The following is a 16787-nucleotide window of genomic DNA, read 5'->3' on the forward strand; positions in this document are numbered from 1 at the left end:
CAGTGTTTTGCCTTCCACAAAGAGTCTGTAGTGGAGCAAGAAATGGAACTCTGGTCTTCCGAGTTCCATGCTAACTCCCTAACCACTAGATCTTCCTTTTACTCTTCAATAGGCTTGGACCAGGCCCACAGAGAAGAGGGAAGATGCGAATAAAAATAATGGCAAGAGACAAAATGTTAACCTGAGTAGTATATATCACTTCTAAAATGCAGGTGTGACTTTCATTGTTTCAGCTGTAAACTGAATTGTTGCATTAGAATATTAGCCATATTAAAATTTTATTGTTGTCTCCTCCAGGACTTCCAACAGCAGTCAGACTCTATCGTCTTGCCAAACCATGGAGCCTTGTACATCAGATGAATTTTTTCAAGCACTCAACCATGCTGAACAAACCTTTAAAAAAATGGAAAACTACCTGAGACACAAACAGCTATGTGATGTGGTATTAGTTGCTGGTGATCGCAGAATTCCAGCTCACAGGTAAATATCTAAAAGATTCTGATTCTAAAATAAATTACATTGGTTACTTATGTTTGTGCATCTATAGTGTGATGGTTAACTATTTTGTTTTAAAATAAAAGATTTCAAGAAAGAGGAGGTATTGACCAAACAAACTTTGGAAACTAAAAATTAACTTCTGTCTACTCCCTGTGACATAATCAAAAATAATTCCAATGGGTACAGTGTCAATTCCCACCTGTGACTATATGTTCAAAGATTTGGCAAACAAAAAAAATAAAATCCCTACTCAGAATCAATTTTGAGAATATTTTAAGGACTATAGTATTTTGTACTGTTCACAAAGAAAAAATAATTTTTAACATGTGTATTGGATGTTCCTTTGTGTCTTCAAATTAGTTCAAAGTGTTATAGTTTGCACAATTTTAAGACCAACCTATCCCATATAGTTTGCCACTCACATGAAAAAACCAAACAGTGTGTAATTGTTGTACCATGGGTTCTTGTTGGCTAACCTTAACATCTATCAGCTTTCTCAGAAGATATTTAAATATATACTGATGTTCTGGAGAATAGGCTGGAAAGCAGTTAACTGATATTTCACTTAGGGACTCAAAAGTCTGAACACGTAGGCATGTAGTGTCAGTTTCTTAGGATATTAAGATTCCAATGTCTTGGCATCTGTAGTTTGCAAAATAATTGAAATACATTGAATGGTATTTGAGTAGAGTACATATTGCATCTGGAAGAATAGTAATGTGTCAGTAGTCAAAAAGGTTAAGTGGGATGACCTGGGTAATGATAGGCTAGTTAGCCTGACATCAGTCTCAGACAAAATAATGGAAAAGCTGATATGGGATTTAATTGACAAAGAATTAAAGGATAGGGATATAGCCTTGCCTGCCAACATGGTTTTATGGAACATAGCTTTTAACCTGATTTCATTCTTTGAGATTACAAGTTTGCTTGTTAAACGTAACAGCATAGATGTAATATACTTAGACTTTTGTAAGATATTTGACTTAGTACTGCACAATATTCTGATTAAAAAATTATTGCTATACAGTATCAATAAAGAACTGGCCAACTGAGAAGCTCAAAAAGTAATTGTCAATGGGGAATCATCATTAAATGTGGGTATTTCTAGTGGGGTTTTGCAGGGACTGGTTATTAGCCTGTTCAACAATTGAATAGATCTGGAAATAAAATCATGCTGATTAAAATTTGCAGATGACACAAAGATTGGTAGAGTAGTAAATAAGAATGAGGACAGGCAGTCATAGAGAGTATCTGAGTTGCTTGATAAATTGAGCCTGTTCAAACAAAATGTATTTTATTACAGCCAGGTGCAAATTTATACTTATAGGAACAAAAGTTGCAGGCCATATCTGCAAAATGGGGGACTGTAGCATGGAAAGCAGTGACTCAGAAAAGGCTTTAGGGGTCATAGTAGTCAAAAAACTAAACATTAGCTTCCAGTGCGATGGTGTGGCAAAAAGGGTTAATGTGATCCTGGGATATATAAATGGGGAAGTAGTGAATCAGAGTAGGACAGCAATTTTACCTCTGTTTGGGTTTGGCGAGACTGATACTGGAATAATGCATCCAATTCTGGAGTCCACATATTAAAAAATAAGTTGAAAAATTGAAAGGGGTGCAAAAAGAATCACAGAAATTATTTGAGGCTGGAGAAAATGCCTTACAGAGAAACTTAGAGCTCAATCTATTTAATGTATTTAAAAAAAAAAAAAATGATGAGGTGACTTCTTTGCTATGTATAAGTACCAGGCATAAAGAAAAAAAATACTGGTTACTAAAGGGCTCTTTATTCTAGTGGAGAATGGCATGGCAAAAACTAGTGGTCGGAAGCTGAAGCCAGACATATTTCAAATGACAAATTAGGCACAATTTTTAAAAGTTAGGACAGTTAACCAAAGGAACAAAGATAGATGTTGGATTCTCTATCTCTTAATGTCTTCAAATCAAGACTTGGATGCTTTTCGGGAGGATATGTTTTGTCCAAACACTGCTGTTGGCAACATAGTTGGCACTTTGTTTCATAGTCATACCACTTATTTTCAAATATGTCACTCCAACCTATATTGTTCACTGGCAGTTAATTTCCCAAATCTCAATGTCAATAATACATTAGTTTAAAAAAAAAAAAAAAAAAAAAAAGTGGGCTCTACACATGTGCAACCCCTCAGGAACAGATAAGAATATGCAATCAGTTCTACTTAAAATACTACAAAATTCAAGTAAACTACTTAATCATCAATATAGAAATTAAAAGATACTGCCAATGCAGTACAGTAGAACCTCAGGGTTACGAACGCCTCTGGAATGGCAATTGTTCGTACCTCTGAAATGTTGGTTACTCTGAACAAAATGTTGTGGTGGTTCTTTCAGACGTTTACAACTGAACATTGATTTAATACAGCTTTGAAACTTTATTATGCAGAAGAAGAATGCTGCTTTTAACCACTTAATTTTAAGGAAACAAGCACAGAAACAGTTTCTTTACCTTGTCAAATAATTTTTTAAACTTTCCCTTTATTTTTTAGTAGTTTACTTTTAACACAGGACTGTACTGTACAGTGTACTGTACTGTTTTGTCTCTGCTGGCTGACTGTGTACTTCCAGTTCCAACTGAGGTGTGTGGTTGACTAGTCATTTTGTAATTCTGGTGTTCATAACTCTGAGGTTCTACTGTACTTCCAAAAAAAATTTCAAAAATCCAATCAATTACTCTGAAATTGTTCTTAAATAGAAGTCCAAAAATTTGTGTCCTATTAAAAGTCCTGTGTTCCTGACATCATATGAGCTCTGATGGTGATGTCTGAAAACCTTAGCACAGATAGCTTGTGCAAAGAGGGGGGAAGGCTGATGTTTTATGCTCAAATTCCTCCATACTGGAACTGCTGTTAGCGTAGGTTGTAGTGGTGGAGTGCCTGGCGCTTAACTTTACTTTTATTAAAAATCATACAACACGCATTTTATATCAGAAAGTTAAGTAAACTAATTCTACAATCCTTAGAGGGGGACTGCTGAAATATAAGGTAAAAAATTAATGCTAATTTCCCACTGTTTTTCACACTGTTTCATTGAGTCACTGGCATGAGGGCCGGATTAATGCAGGGGTTTTAAGAGCTGCAGCCCAGGGCCTCAGGCTAAGGGGGGCCCCGCAGAAATAAATCCCCAGCCCTCCCCCCCCCCCCACCGCTCTATCATGTGACATGGGCCCAGCGCCCTGGCTAGGAGCCACTTCTGGCCCCAAGTAGTGCCACACAGTGACCGCTTCCCCCTCCCGGCCCCGCCTCTTACTCTCACCCCTCTCCCATGTGAAGTGGGCCCAGCATGCGTGAGTGCCACTCAAAATCATCTCGTGTGCCATGTTTGGCATTGTGCCATAGGTTGCCAACCCCATTCTACATGTTTTAAGACTGAAATGAAACCACAGAATGGCTTTATGTTAATTAAAAGGCAAGTTTAGTATAGCATTAATAGCCTCGATGCCATAATTGTGATCATTTTGGTTTAAATTAGGAAAAAGACTTGTATACAGGAACCCCACAAAAATCTTATAGCCCTGGGCCCACAGGAAAGTTAATCCGGCCCTGAATGGCACACCTCAAGATCCTTGGAGAAATCCTTTAAGTTCTTCTTTGAGTAGTGTCCCTGTGGGTGCTCCACTCCAGGTGTTGGTGTGTCCTCGCATGCTCGATCGGAGATTTAACCAGCAGTGCCTGTCTGAGTCGCACATGCGCCATCCCTGTTTCGCGGCGCCGTTGGCACCCTTTTCGGCATGCGCAACCTGGGCTCCTCAGTTTCTTCTCAACAGTCTGCAGTCCAAGACAAAGCTCCCAGCAGTTCTTCACAGCCCACTAGACATCTTCAATTAGTCTTGTCTTCTCTGTAAAGTTACTCAGTTTTACCCGTAGTTTAGTTTACTTTACCTTAATCCTTACCTGATTTAAAAAAAAAAGAATTCTCCTCATACTTACTCCTCTGTTATAAGTAGGATTATGCCGAGTCTCCTGTCTTCAAACGCTGTACCTGATGCAGGGACACTGTATGCCTGCTTCGGACAGACACAACAAGTGCATCAGATGCTTCGGTGAAGGGTATATTGTCCAGTACTGCGTCCATTGTACAAATCTGAAAGCCAGAGCCAGGCATGAAAGGGACCTCCGCCTGAAGTTAATACTCATGTAGCAGTCGCTAAGATCTGCTTCAGACCTTGGGCAGGGTAACGGCTCCTCACAAGAAAACACCAGAAAAAGGCATTCTACTCCACCAAGAAAAGGAGGTCACCAGAAAAGGAGAAAGGTTTCGATACCAAAGAGGCTTTAGGTTCTTCAAATATATTGACCTCCTCGACAAGGAGAGATTCTCATAGCTCCTCTAAAGAGCTGAGACACAAAGCTAAACAACCCCATGCTGACACGGCACCATCTAAAGCAATGGTTTGCACAACGGCTGAAACTACCTTGACAGCGGCACCGACTCGGACGTTGGCGCCAATAAGTGACATGGCACTGACGCACGCTGTCCAGACTACATCACACTGGTGAAAAAACCGTGGTACTGATGGCACCGATACCACCTGAGCACCGTTCGGCACCAGGGGCACCCATGGCACTGGCAGTGCTGATGGATATGTCCACACTGGAAAAGACTATGGTGCACATTTCAGCGCTGTCATTGACAACAGAACCGACAACTCCGGCTCCACAAAAACATGCTCAGAGGAGCAGACATCATGAGAATGAGGAGGAATTTGTAACATCTTCCCTGCTATCACCTCCCTACGGGACTGACACCTCTCCAATGCACTTTACTCATGAACAGCCCATGTCTCCCATCCCCTTCTCAAGTGATGAGGAGTGTGATGGTGAACAGGCTATCACCCAGAGGCCACCCATCCAGACATTGGCCACATCACAGCCAACCAACATATCCATGGTTTGTGCCTCCAAAATCTGCACCACAATGCTATATGCACTGGTCTGGCTGGGACACCTGGTCTACTTATTCTCCATCGCACAGTAGACGGTCAATTTCATATAGGCAAAGAGAGATCACCTATTAGACCTACTCAAACAGGACCTGAAATAACTGGTCTTGCCGATGAACAGGATGTGAGTGCAGAGCAAGAAATGCCGCGAACCACACACAACTCATCCTCCTCATCCAACGAGACCATAGTTTCCCCCACCCCTGACGACTGCAGGTGATTTTAAGCAGTTCCAGGAACTGTTTAAGAGTGTGGCGGACAGTTTGGAGATCCCACTCCAGGAGTGGCAGGGTTACAACACAAATTGCTTAAAATATTGCAGACCTCAGCTGCTACCAAAATTGCCCTTTCAATGGATGATGCCCTTATGGAGCCAGCAAATAACATCTGGCAGACCCCTGCCACCATCCCCCCTACTTGTAAAAGGGCTGACAAAAAGTACTATGTCCCAGCCAAAGGCACTGAGTTCCTCTTTGCCCATCCAGCTCCTAACTCCCTAGTTACAGAAGCTGCTAACCAGAGGAACAAGCAGCAGCATCATAAGTCGACACCACACAACAAAAATGACAAGACTGTGGACCTAATGGGCAGAAAAGTCTACACATTAGCTACTCTCCAATTAAGAGTGGCAAACTACGCCGCCTTACTATCAAATTACGATCACAGCAATTATTCCAAGATATCAGAATTTATTGAATTTCTCCCAGAGGATAGAAAACAGCAATTTCAGTCATTGATCAAAGAAGGGCAGCTGGGCACAAGAATAGCATTGCAGGCTTCACTTGACGTGGCTGACACTGCGGGTAGAATTGTCGCAATTGCTGTCGTCATGCATAGGGCATCATGGCTTCACTCTGCAGCCCTGCCTAAACAACTTCAGGCAACCATCGAGGATCTTCATTTTGATAAAACGAAGGTTTTTGCAGAAAAGACGGATGAAGTCATGCATGAAAGATTCCAGGGCTATGCTCCGCTCCCTTGGAATTTACACACCTGCAACAAGACGACAACCCTTCAGATATCAGGCGTATAATTCCAGATACCAACGTTACTCACAAAACAGACAATACAAACAATCATGATCCCGACAAAGGCCACAGTGATGTCGACAGACTAACGAGGAGTGATCAACGTCCCAGACTGCCCCTCCTAAAGCAGCAATTTTGAGGACTTGGTCGAGGGTCTGTATGACCTCCCGCTGCCTTCAACAGCCAGAGTCCATCTTCTTCAAACATCGACTACAACCCTTTTACCAACACTGGGCGAACATAACATCAGACAAATGGGTACTAGAAATGATCTGATCTGGATACACTATCCCCTTTACCTCCGTATATACAACCCAAACTCCTTCCCCGTCCCTCCTCAGGGACCCATCTCATGAACAACTATTACAACAGAAGGTCGATCATTTACTCCAAATAGGTGCCATAGAGCATGTTCCTTCCCAACAGAGAGGAAAAGGCTTTTATTCTTATTATTTTCTCACCCAAAAGAAGACCGGAGGTTGAAGACCCATTTTAAACTTAAGAAAATTGAACAAATTCATAAAGATACAAAAATTCAGGATGGTTACTCTGGCTACTATATTGCCGGCACTGGAACAGGGAGATTGGTTTGGAGCCCTCGACCGTCAGGATGCATATTTTCACATTGCTATTCATCCGGCCCACAGAAAATTCCTAAGACTCACACTGCTCAACAACCACTATCAATACACAGTGCTACTCTTTGGCCTTTGCACTGCTCCAAGAGTCTTTTCCAAAGTCCTTGCCGTAGTAGCAGCTTACCTTTGCAGACTAGGGGTCACCATATTCCCCTATCTCGACAATTGTCTAATAAGGGCACAAATCTATATGGAAGCTGTACATGCAGTTCACACTAGAAGGACAGTATTTCATACACTAGGGTTTATGATAAATGACAAAAAATCCACTTTACAGCCTGTGCAACAATTGGAGTTTATAGGTGCGCACCTGGATTCCCTCACTGCCAGGGCGTTCCTACTAAAGACCAGATTTCAGACCGTTATAAATCTGGAATCTATAATACAAAGCAGCCCAACTCTGAACATATGCACATGTCTTCAAATGTTGGGTCACATGGCAGCTGCATGCAAAATGCACGATTGCACGAGACCACTTGAAATGTAGCTCACAACAGTTTACAAACCACACAGACAATCTCTATACAAAACGGTAGCAATGCCATAAAAGATCAAACAATCATTAAAATGGTGGACACAGCCCAACAACCTTCAAACAGGAACTCCATTCATCTGCAAAACATCTTCGATCATGACAAACACATCAATAATTGGATGGGGAGTGCACCTATAAGAGCATATCATTCAAGGCAAATGGTCACCACAGAAAATGAAATTACACATAGCCCTACTGGAGTTACGAGTATCCGCAATGCCTGAAAACACTTCCTACCTCTGATAGCAGGGAAAACTATAAAGATAATGAGACAACATCACGTGTATGTTCTACGTCAATCGTCAAGGAGGCGCAAGATCCAGCTGCCTGTGCTCAGAGGCATTAATTTTTGGAATCATTGGAATTTGATGCATATCCCACGACATCCACATTTCAGTGGCATATCTACCCAGTACCCAGAATACCACTGCAGACAACCAGAGCAGTAAATTCAGCAACAATCATGAGTGGGAATTACCCAACACAGTCCTGGAAAACATCTTTCATCAGCGTGGCTACCCCACAATCAATCTATTTGCGACAATGAAGAACCACAAATTCCATTACTTCTGCTCAAGAGCAGCTCTAGGTACATGTTCAATGGGGGATGCATTTCTCATCAACTGGAACACACGTCTCCTGTACGCGTTCCCACCTGTCTCCAGGATAGCCAAAACCATACACAAAATATGCAAGGATAGTACAAAGGTGATAATGATTGCACCAGCATGGCCCAGGCAATCATGGTTCACTTACCTCACACAGATGTCAATCTGCGCAACAATCGCTCTACCACTAGTCAACGATCTCTTCTCCCAGGAGAATGGAAACCATACGCCATCCACACCTGAAAAATTTACATTTCACAGCATGGTTCCTAACTGGTTCCGACAAGCCGAACTATAATGTTTGGCACCAGTAAGGAATATTTTACTAAATAGCAGAAAACCTGCCACAAGAAAAACTTACCTTCAGAAATGGTGTAGATTCTCCTTATGGTGTCAAAAGAAGCAGGTCAATGCACTAACAGCGTTAATCCCCACTATATTAGACTATCTCCTGGAAATAGAAAAATCTGGATTAGCAATTAGCTCAGTCAGAGTACACCTAGCAGCTATCACCACCTTCCATGATCTCAAAGATGATACCATGATTTTTGCACATCCAATTGTCAAATGCTTCATGACTGGTATACAAAATGTGTATCCAGACATACGTCCTCCCATAATACCTTGGGACCTCAACTTAGTCCTCAGGACAATTATCAAGCTACCATTTGAGCCTTTAGTGACTTGTTCATTAATGCTCATGTCCATGAAGGTAGCATTTCTAGTCGCAATCACATCGGCACTTCGTTTGAGTGAACTCAGAGCACTTATGGCCCACCCACCATATACAGTATTTCACAAAGATAAGGTGATGCTACAATCTCATCCGAAGTTCCTCCAAAGTAACATAGCCATTCCATCTTAACCAAAACATTCATTTACTTACCTTTTATCTGAAACCAAACTCTAATGCACAGGATGTGGCCCTCCATACGCTGGACGTCAGACGAGCCATTGCGTTTTACCTAGAAAGAACAAAACTTTCAGGAAATTTCCCAAACTTTTTGTATCAATTACAGAACGTTGCAAGGGCAACGTCATATCCACCCAAAGACTTTCAAAGTGGATTTCCACCTGCATCCACACATGCTACACAGTCTGGGGTAACGCCACCCCAAAGTGCAGGACACATTCAACCAGATCAATCGCTACATCCACAGCCTTCTTGCATAATGTACCAGTTACTGAAATATGCAAAGGAGCTACCTGGGCCTCGGCTCACACTTTCATAAAACACTACACCATCGATCAAGCATCAAGACATGATGCAGCAATCGGACTATCAGTACTCTCTTCTATTCAGCCTAACAACTCTGAAGCTCCCTCCTCCAACTGAGGGCACTGCTCGAGAATCACCTGCAGTCAAACACCCACAGGGACACTACTCAAAGAAGAGATGGTTACTCATCTTGTTCAGTAATGAGATTCTTCTAAATGTGTCCCCCTGTGGGTGCTCCACTACCCACCCTCCTTCCCTTCTACTTCGGAGTCAAACACTACGGCTCTACGGTAGAGAAGGAACAGATGGGCCCGGGTTACACGTGCTGAAAAGGGAGTGGAGCTGAGTGTCACAGATTCCATGGCTGAGAACACAAAAAAAAAAAAACCTCAGGCTATACTTACTCTACAGAACCGATGTGAGTATAGCCCCTTAGCTTAGAAGCAGCTTACACCAACAGAAGGAGTTTATCCCACCTCCCAGAATGATATTAGGTATGCTGACAGAAGAACTCTGATATAGCTGCATTCACATGGGGTTTTTGTATAGCTATGTTAGTTGGGTGTGTGGTTTTTTCTCACCCCTGACCAACGTAGCTATGCTGGCATAAATTTTGAGTGTAAACCAAGCTTAAGGCAGTGTTTACACACAAGTTGTACCGATCTAACTATATTGGTATAGTTTAAGTGGTATAATCATCCCTAGAGTGGCTGAAGCTTTACTAGCTTAAATGAGCTTATACCAGTATAGTTTATTCCTGTATAGAAGGGGAATAAGCTATACTGTCATAAGGCATCTTTTCAGTAGTATAATTGTGTCCACCCTAGCACTTGGACTGATATAGCTCCATTGAAAAAAATCATATGTCTAACTGAAATAGTTATAAAGTACAAAAATCTGTGTAGACTAGGTATTAGCCTCGGCTACTGTTGCGGCCACCACTTTTTTTTCCGTTAGAGCCCTAAATATTGTTACAATATTGTCAATGTTAAATAGTTTTAAAATTAGATATTTAGTGTAAATATCTGATTCTGAATTTTAATGGCTGAATGTAATGAACTGCAAGTTATTTTAAAATTTGTATTCTTAACTCATTCAAATCTAGTCCATCTAAGGCACTTTTCATTTCTCTAAACTTCCCCAGATGAACCATGAATACATGGTGCTAGGATAATCTAAGACTTCAGACTGATCAGGAGCATATCAAATCAACCTGACAAATCTCCCTCAGTGACCAGATGAATTTATCTCATACCATACCCATGCTGTATAGAACCCTATTCTGAGAGGCAGTATTGGAAACTGAGATTTTGTTTAAATGAAAAGCTAAAACATCTAGAGCTGCCACATGGATAGTCACCCTAACAAATTATTCTAATTATCCTTTGGGACCTGTGGCAAACAGCCGGCTCCACCCTAGTGGGTCTCACGCTTCTGCCCCTTGTAGTGGGCCAGGGAGTCGCCAGCTACCTCATCTCCCCAGGGAGGTACCTTTCTGTGGCTCCCTCCTGCTGGCTGGGGCCAAGGGTTCTTTCCTTCTCTGTTCCTCTGGCTGCAGAGAAGCACCGTCTCCTAGCCCAGGGGGAAGTTTCTCCTCCAGCTGCCCCAAACCTTCTGGAAGCTTTCTCCTCCTTTGCTCCCTCTCCCTCCCTTTTAGGGAAGGCAGGGTTTAAGTACATCTGGAGTAGCCCTTCATTGGGTCCAGGTGTCTCTAATTGCCCTGCAGCAATCTCTCCTCTGCTTGCAGGAAAAAGGGCTTTTGGCATTCTTGGTCTCACACCCCAGCCCTGGTATACCTTTTTGTGGCCATCTGGCCTGACTTTACCACAGACCGAATAACTTAGTATATCAAGAATGGGCCACAAAAGGAGTTTTATATTACAGGGATTACATAATACTGTTATGTCCTTTGAAATGCTTAAGCCATTTTCTTCATGGCCAAATTGTTAATTTTGTTAAACATAACTCCTTCCCTATACATTCTCATCCATCTCTGTTGCCTCCAAAAGGCTGGCAAAAAGGATTTACCTGATGCAGGCCTGGACAAAGATGATGCAATGGATAATATGTAGTTCACAGAATTTTATTTCACCACATCTGTAAAATGCATCCAGTTAATCCAAATATCTGTAAGAAATACTACCAAGCATTTCCCTTGCTCTTCCACTCTATTTAATCATAATTAATTAATGCTACCTTAATTCTTGAAAATGATATGTAGTACCATGATAATATGTATTAAGTGTTTTACTCTCTCAGATGCAAATAACTATTTGTTGAACATTAACTTAGACATGCACTCATCCGAAGCAGTTGACAAAGGTAATGTGTTAAGTGCTTACACAAAAAGGTTACTGTACTATTACCATACTCACGTGACTGACTTCCTATACTTATGGAATTTTCTGATTTGTATAATCTCCAATTCTACTGAGTGGGCAGTTTCTATTATCGATGTTTATTTTAATTAGTCTATGAGGAATATAAATACAAATATTTTAAATAATTTTTTAAAATTATTAAGAAGTAATTCCTTTACCATTTTAAAATTAATAATCGATAGTTTTTTTCCAGTTATTTTCATACAATATCTAATGCTATGCATTTTCTTCTTTGTGTTATTTTTATATGGCGATTTATAAAAAGTCATTGAGCACTACAGAGTAAATCATTTACCTCAGCAGAAATGTATTTTCAGTAACAGTACCTTATTATTTGTAGGAAGCAATTGGGGCATGAAGCAGTTTATCAAGTTTAAAATGCTTTCCTCAGTACAATTGCATCTTCAAAGGACAAAATAATGAAGCATTTATTAACAAACTTCAGCTTCACTAAGGTCTTTTTCCCCTCCCCCTCTCTCTTCCCTTCCTCCAACATGTTCTCAGATTAGTTCTCTCCTCTGTTTCGGACTACTTTGCAGCCATGTTTACTAATGATGTAAGAGAAGCAAGACAGGAAGAAATCAAGATGGAAGGTGTAGAGCCAAATGCACTGTGGGCTTTGGTTCAATATGCATATACAGGTAATAAGAATGAAGAGAGAGGTGATAACGTCTCTCTAATGTTTTGTTTCTAAATGAACATAATATTCCATTGTTAGATTTCAGATATTTGGTAGAAATAGTGCACCATACAGTTCAACTGCTTATTTATTAAAACTACTATTACTGCCATTATCTAAGGCAACTCAGTGGAATGTAGTCTCTCTAATAATTCCTTTGTAGTTAGTTGACAAATGCTAAAATATTTCAGATGCATACTGACTGGTGAAAGGAGACTTTTTTCATAATTCTCTTGCACTGTATTATGCAAGTTACTAATTTTTAATTTTTGAGTTGTTTGGAATGTTGTTTGCTTAGTGTGATGTTCTGTTATATATTCTGCAAATAATTCTATGTTGATTATGATTTTTTTCTGGTTTGACAAAAGATAAAAGCAAAGGGACCAGAACTACCATTTCAGCCACATTCTCTCTCTCTCCCTCTTGTTCTCTTTCTCACTTAAGTCTGTCAAAAACCCTTTTTTTTTCCTTCAGGGAAAATCTCTTGTTGGAATTACAGTCAATATTCTTTCACAAATAATGAGCAACTTTCTTTTAATATTGTTAGGTCGCCTTGAATTAAAAGAAGATAATATTGAGTGCCTGTTATCTACAGCTTGCCTTCTCCAGCTCTCTCAGGTTGTGGAAGCATGCTGCAAGTTCTTAATGAAACAGCTTCACCCATCCAACTGCCTTGGAATCCGATCTTTTGCTGATGCACAGGGTTGCACTGACTTGCACAAAGTGGCTCACAATTTCACCATGGTATGTCCTTATTTAGAGCATCATCCATTCATTGATTTTTCTATAGCAACAAAAAATATAAAGTATCTGCCTTCATGAGGTAAATGTTGATGTCCCCATCTGTTCCCCATAAGCCATTGTTATTATCAGAGCTATTTATATACTGTGACATTAAGCACTGCTTTCTATGTTGGTAGTGTTCCATTTAGTCAGAAAAAGGTAATGGGTAAAATCTTCAAAAATGCCTACGTGACTAGTTAGAGAGACAAGGTGGGTGAGGTAATATCTTTTATTGGACCAACTTCTGTTGGTGAGAGAGACAAGCTTTCGAACTTACACAAAGCCCTTCTTCCAGTCTGGGAAATGTATTCAGCCACCTTCTGTACATCAACAAAGGAACAAAAAACATATGTTCATAGGTAGAATCATGAGTAGCCAAATGCAAAAGTATAGCAGCAATTAAGTGAGGGTTTGGGGGTTTATTTGGAGCAACTCTGATTCTCTGACGTTCTTAAATTTCATTCCCTCAGCAACATGGTTTTTAAAATTTTTCTCAAAGATAATTTTATAGTAACTTTACTATCAAAGGGAGGGTAAGAGACATATCTGTCTGAGGCCAATCCACACTGCTGCTCTTTGCTCATGGGAATTTCTAGAGTTATGTAAGATGCTTCTCTCCCCTTCCTTTGACATGGCCTCTGCTGGCCTCAGCTCTTGAGATCTGAACTCAGGCATCTAGATACCACATCAGTGAACTTGGTATTAAAGTCTTTAATCCCCTGTGTTGTATTGCCACATCATCTGAAAGGTGTAATTTGTGTTTCTTAATTGGAATTGGGGTCATTGAATCAGAAATCCATGGATTCTCCTATCTTTGGAATTTTTGCTGAATGAAATCCATTGTTTGGTTGTTTTATATTTTTATTATTATTATTATTATTATTATTTATTTTTCTTTTGACTTAATGTCCAAGTTTACTATTGCTTACAGTGTTGTTATAGCCGTATTGGTCCCAGGATATTAGAGAGGAAAGGTAGTTGAGGTAATAGCTTTTATTGGAAGAGAAAAGCTTTTGAGCTACACAGATCTCTTCTTCAGATCTCTTCTGTGTACCTCAAAAGCTTGTCTCTTTTACCAACAGAAATTGGTCCAGTAAAAGCTGTTACCTCATCTATCTTGTTACTCCAAGTTTACTGTCAAGGATTAGAATCAAAGTACCCCTGCATTCTTGTTGTGTGTGATTCAATTCCCTCTCAGCTGAGTGGATCATTGATGCATTTAATAATACATACGTGCTGCCGTTTATCAACATGTGACTGAATTGTGAGTGTGCAAATTAGTTTATACTAAATAAGGAAAGGTTTCATTATTGGTCAAATATGGATTGAGAACAGCAAATCAATAAAGCAATCAGATGAGACAGGAAGAACAGAGTAAAACAGATGTGTATGATTATGAGAAATAGTATACTTAATTGCGAGAGACTGAGAAATCATTGTACATTATGATGAAAAAAAATTGTGCAGATATAGAATCCTTTTTTGCCCCTGGCCCAAACAGTTTTTTCTAAATAAATAATTGTCCTAATTATGGTATTGTCTAGTCACCCGCTTCTAAAATTTACCAGTGGAATGCTAGAATCAGAAGATTAACAAAATATTAATTGATGCATTTTAAAAGATTAGACTTAAGAGAGTGTATCTCCATCTGGTCTTATTATTTTGACAGCAACTGTTGATTGTTGTCTCATTTCTCAAAAGTTAGTTTATTACTGACCGCACATCTTTCCTTTAGTAAGAAGTTGTTCAATGCACAGGAAAATAGTTGTATACCTTAGGCCATTGTTTACTGCAGTGGCACAATTACTGATTCTAAAGCTTTGACATGAATCAAATTTAAATTAATTTGATTTTAAAAAGCCATTTTCAAAACTAATTAGTTGTGCTAGATGGATTCTTCCCAAGGCCTTTTTAATGTTGTTTAGTTACAATGGAGACATGAAATTGAATTTTAGTAATAATGAATAATACTGAATCAGTTCCTTTGGTTTGAAACTAATGTTGCTATGGAAACTGAATAGAAATGTACAGTCCAGTTGAATCTTCAATTAAAATAAATCCCCAAGTAATTTCATTTGTTTAAAAGCTGTTTGAAAGAAGACAAATCTTTAACACTAATAAATACTAGTCACTTGATGCTCATTCCATTAAAATATTAAAGCATAAGGGTTAAACACAACTGTAGTATCTGTAAATTCTGTTGCTTATTAAGTCATGAATTATTCATATGCTGCAAATGATCATGCATAACACTGAAATTACTCTGACTGAAGAAATTTTTTTTAACACTATTTTGCCTTTTTTAAAGGCACTTGAAATTTGAGGTAAATGAATAGTATAAAATATTTATATTTTATTTCAATATATTCATTTTCTTAGTTTTGTTGCTACTTTTTCTTTTTTAGTCTGATGCGAAGAGTAGTTCACCATGCAAACAATTTCAATGCAATTAAAACAGCTACTCAGTTTTTCTGTAAAAATATTTAAAGCTTTAAAGCTGTTCTATTGAAAAGCTATGCATGAAACCATGAGTATTTTGATAAGCACCTAAATACTCAATTTTAATTTAAAACAGTGCTGTACTTTGAGACCAGCAGTTCAGATGAAATGGGCATTTTCTCAAAATAAAAGATGCATCAGTGAATAATTTCAGTGGGCCCACCTCCACTAATAGACTTTCTCTATCTGAATAACGTCCGTGAGTGTCACTTGAAAGCGTTGGCATGGTTTCAATAAGTGCGGTGTATTTGAAATATAAATATAAGTAAAATGGATTTGAATACTGCACCACTTCAAATTAAAAGTATGTATTTATGTTGCTGTTTTGCTATAAGAACATAAGTGTTTCCTTATTTTATTATTAACTATGTTGTCACTCAAATGATAGACTATTTACTAAGTCTATCTACTAAAATAAAGAATAAGAAGACTCTTCAGGGTTATTGTCAGTCCATCCAAACTTTATAAGTTTTGTTCCTCTTCTTTGAGCTCCCTTAATTTGTCAATTATCTTTCTGCTAGTGAGATGCACTGAACTGAATGCAATATTCAAAAGTATAGCCAGAGCCATATTAAAAAAAGAACGTCGTCGCCCTACTCTGTGATGTTGTACCCAGTGCTTATGCAAAACTGCAGTGGACATTTTTGTTGCCATTTTGTATTGCAAATTCATATCAGATTTCAAATGCCATTTTCAGCACTATTTCTCTGTACTTGCTCCCAGATTTTTCTCTGTTATTAAATCTGTGCTTTGAGTTACCAAAGAGTTTTTCCTCTGAGGTATTAACTTGTATTTTTCCAAGTTGCCGGTCTTTCCAATTTAGTATTTGCAGTGAATTTCATTAATGTGCAGCTTACTCTTTTTAGATCATTAATGAAGATATTAAATAGAACTGGTTTTAACACTGATCCCTGCACAGTCCCCCTGTTGAACACACCCAC

The 16787-nt window shown here is 39.2% G+C and overlaps 1 protein-coding gene across 7 annotated transcripts in view; it reads left to right on the forward strand.

Annotated features, from left to right (window-relative positions):
* The window catches only part of LOC137155368 (kelch-like protein 5), an 82278-nt gene that overhangs the window by 53121 nt on the left and 12370 nt on the right, over positions 1 to 16787 (forward strand). For 4 of the 7 annotated variants that reach the window (XM_067551568.1, XM_067551570.1, XM_067551562.1 and 1 more), the window contains 3 exons: positions 298 to 480; positions 12390 to 12526; positions 13112 to 13308. In XM_067551568.1, coding sequence (XP_067407669.1) covers positions 338 to 480; positions 12390 to 12526; positions 13112 to 13308 — 477 coding nt within the window. In that variant the 5' untranslated portion in view covers positions 298 to 337. Of the gene's footprint in view, positions 1 to 112; positions 213 to 297; positions 481 to 12389; positions 12527 to 13111; positions 13309 to 16787 lie in introns of all 7 variants that reach the window. The other 3 variants (XM_067551566.1, XM_067551569.1, XM_067551567.1) reach the window with 1 other exon arrangement.

Source organism: Emydura macquarii, unplaced genomic scaffold, assembly GCF_026122565.2.
Source record: "Emydura macquarii macquarii isolate MOO-44397 ecotype Brisbane River unplaced genomic scaffold, CSIRO-AGI_Emac_v2 contig_1353, whole genome shotgun sequence".
In the NCBI taxonomy this organism is placed as follows: Eukaryota; Metazoa; Chordata; order Testudines; family Chelidae; genus Emydura; species Emydura macquarii.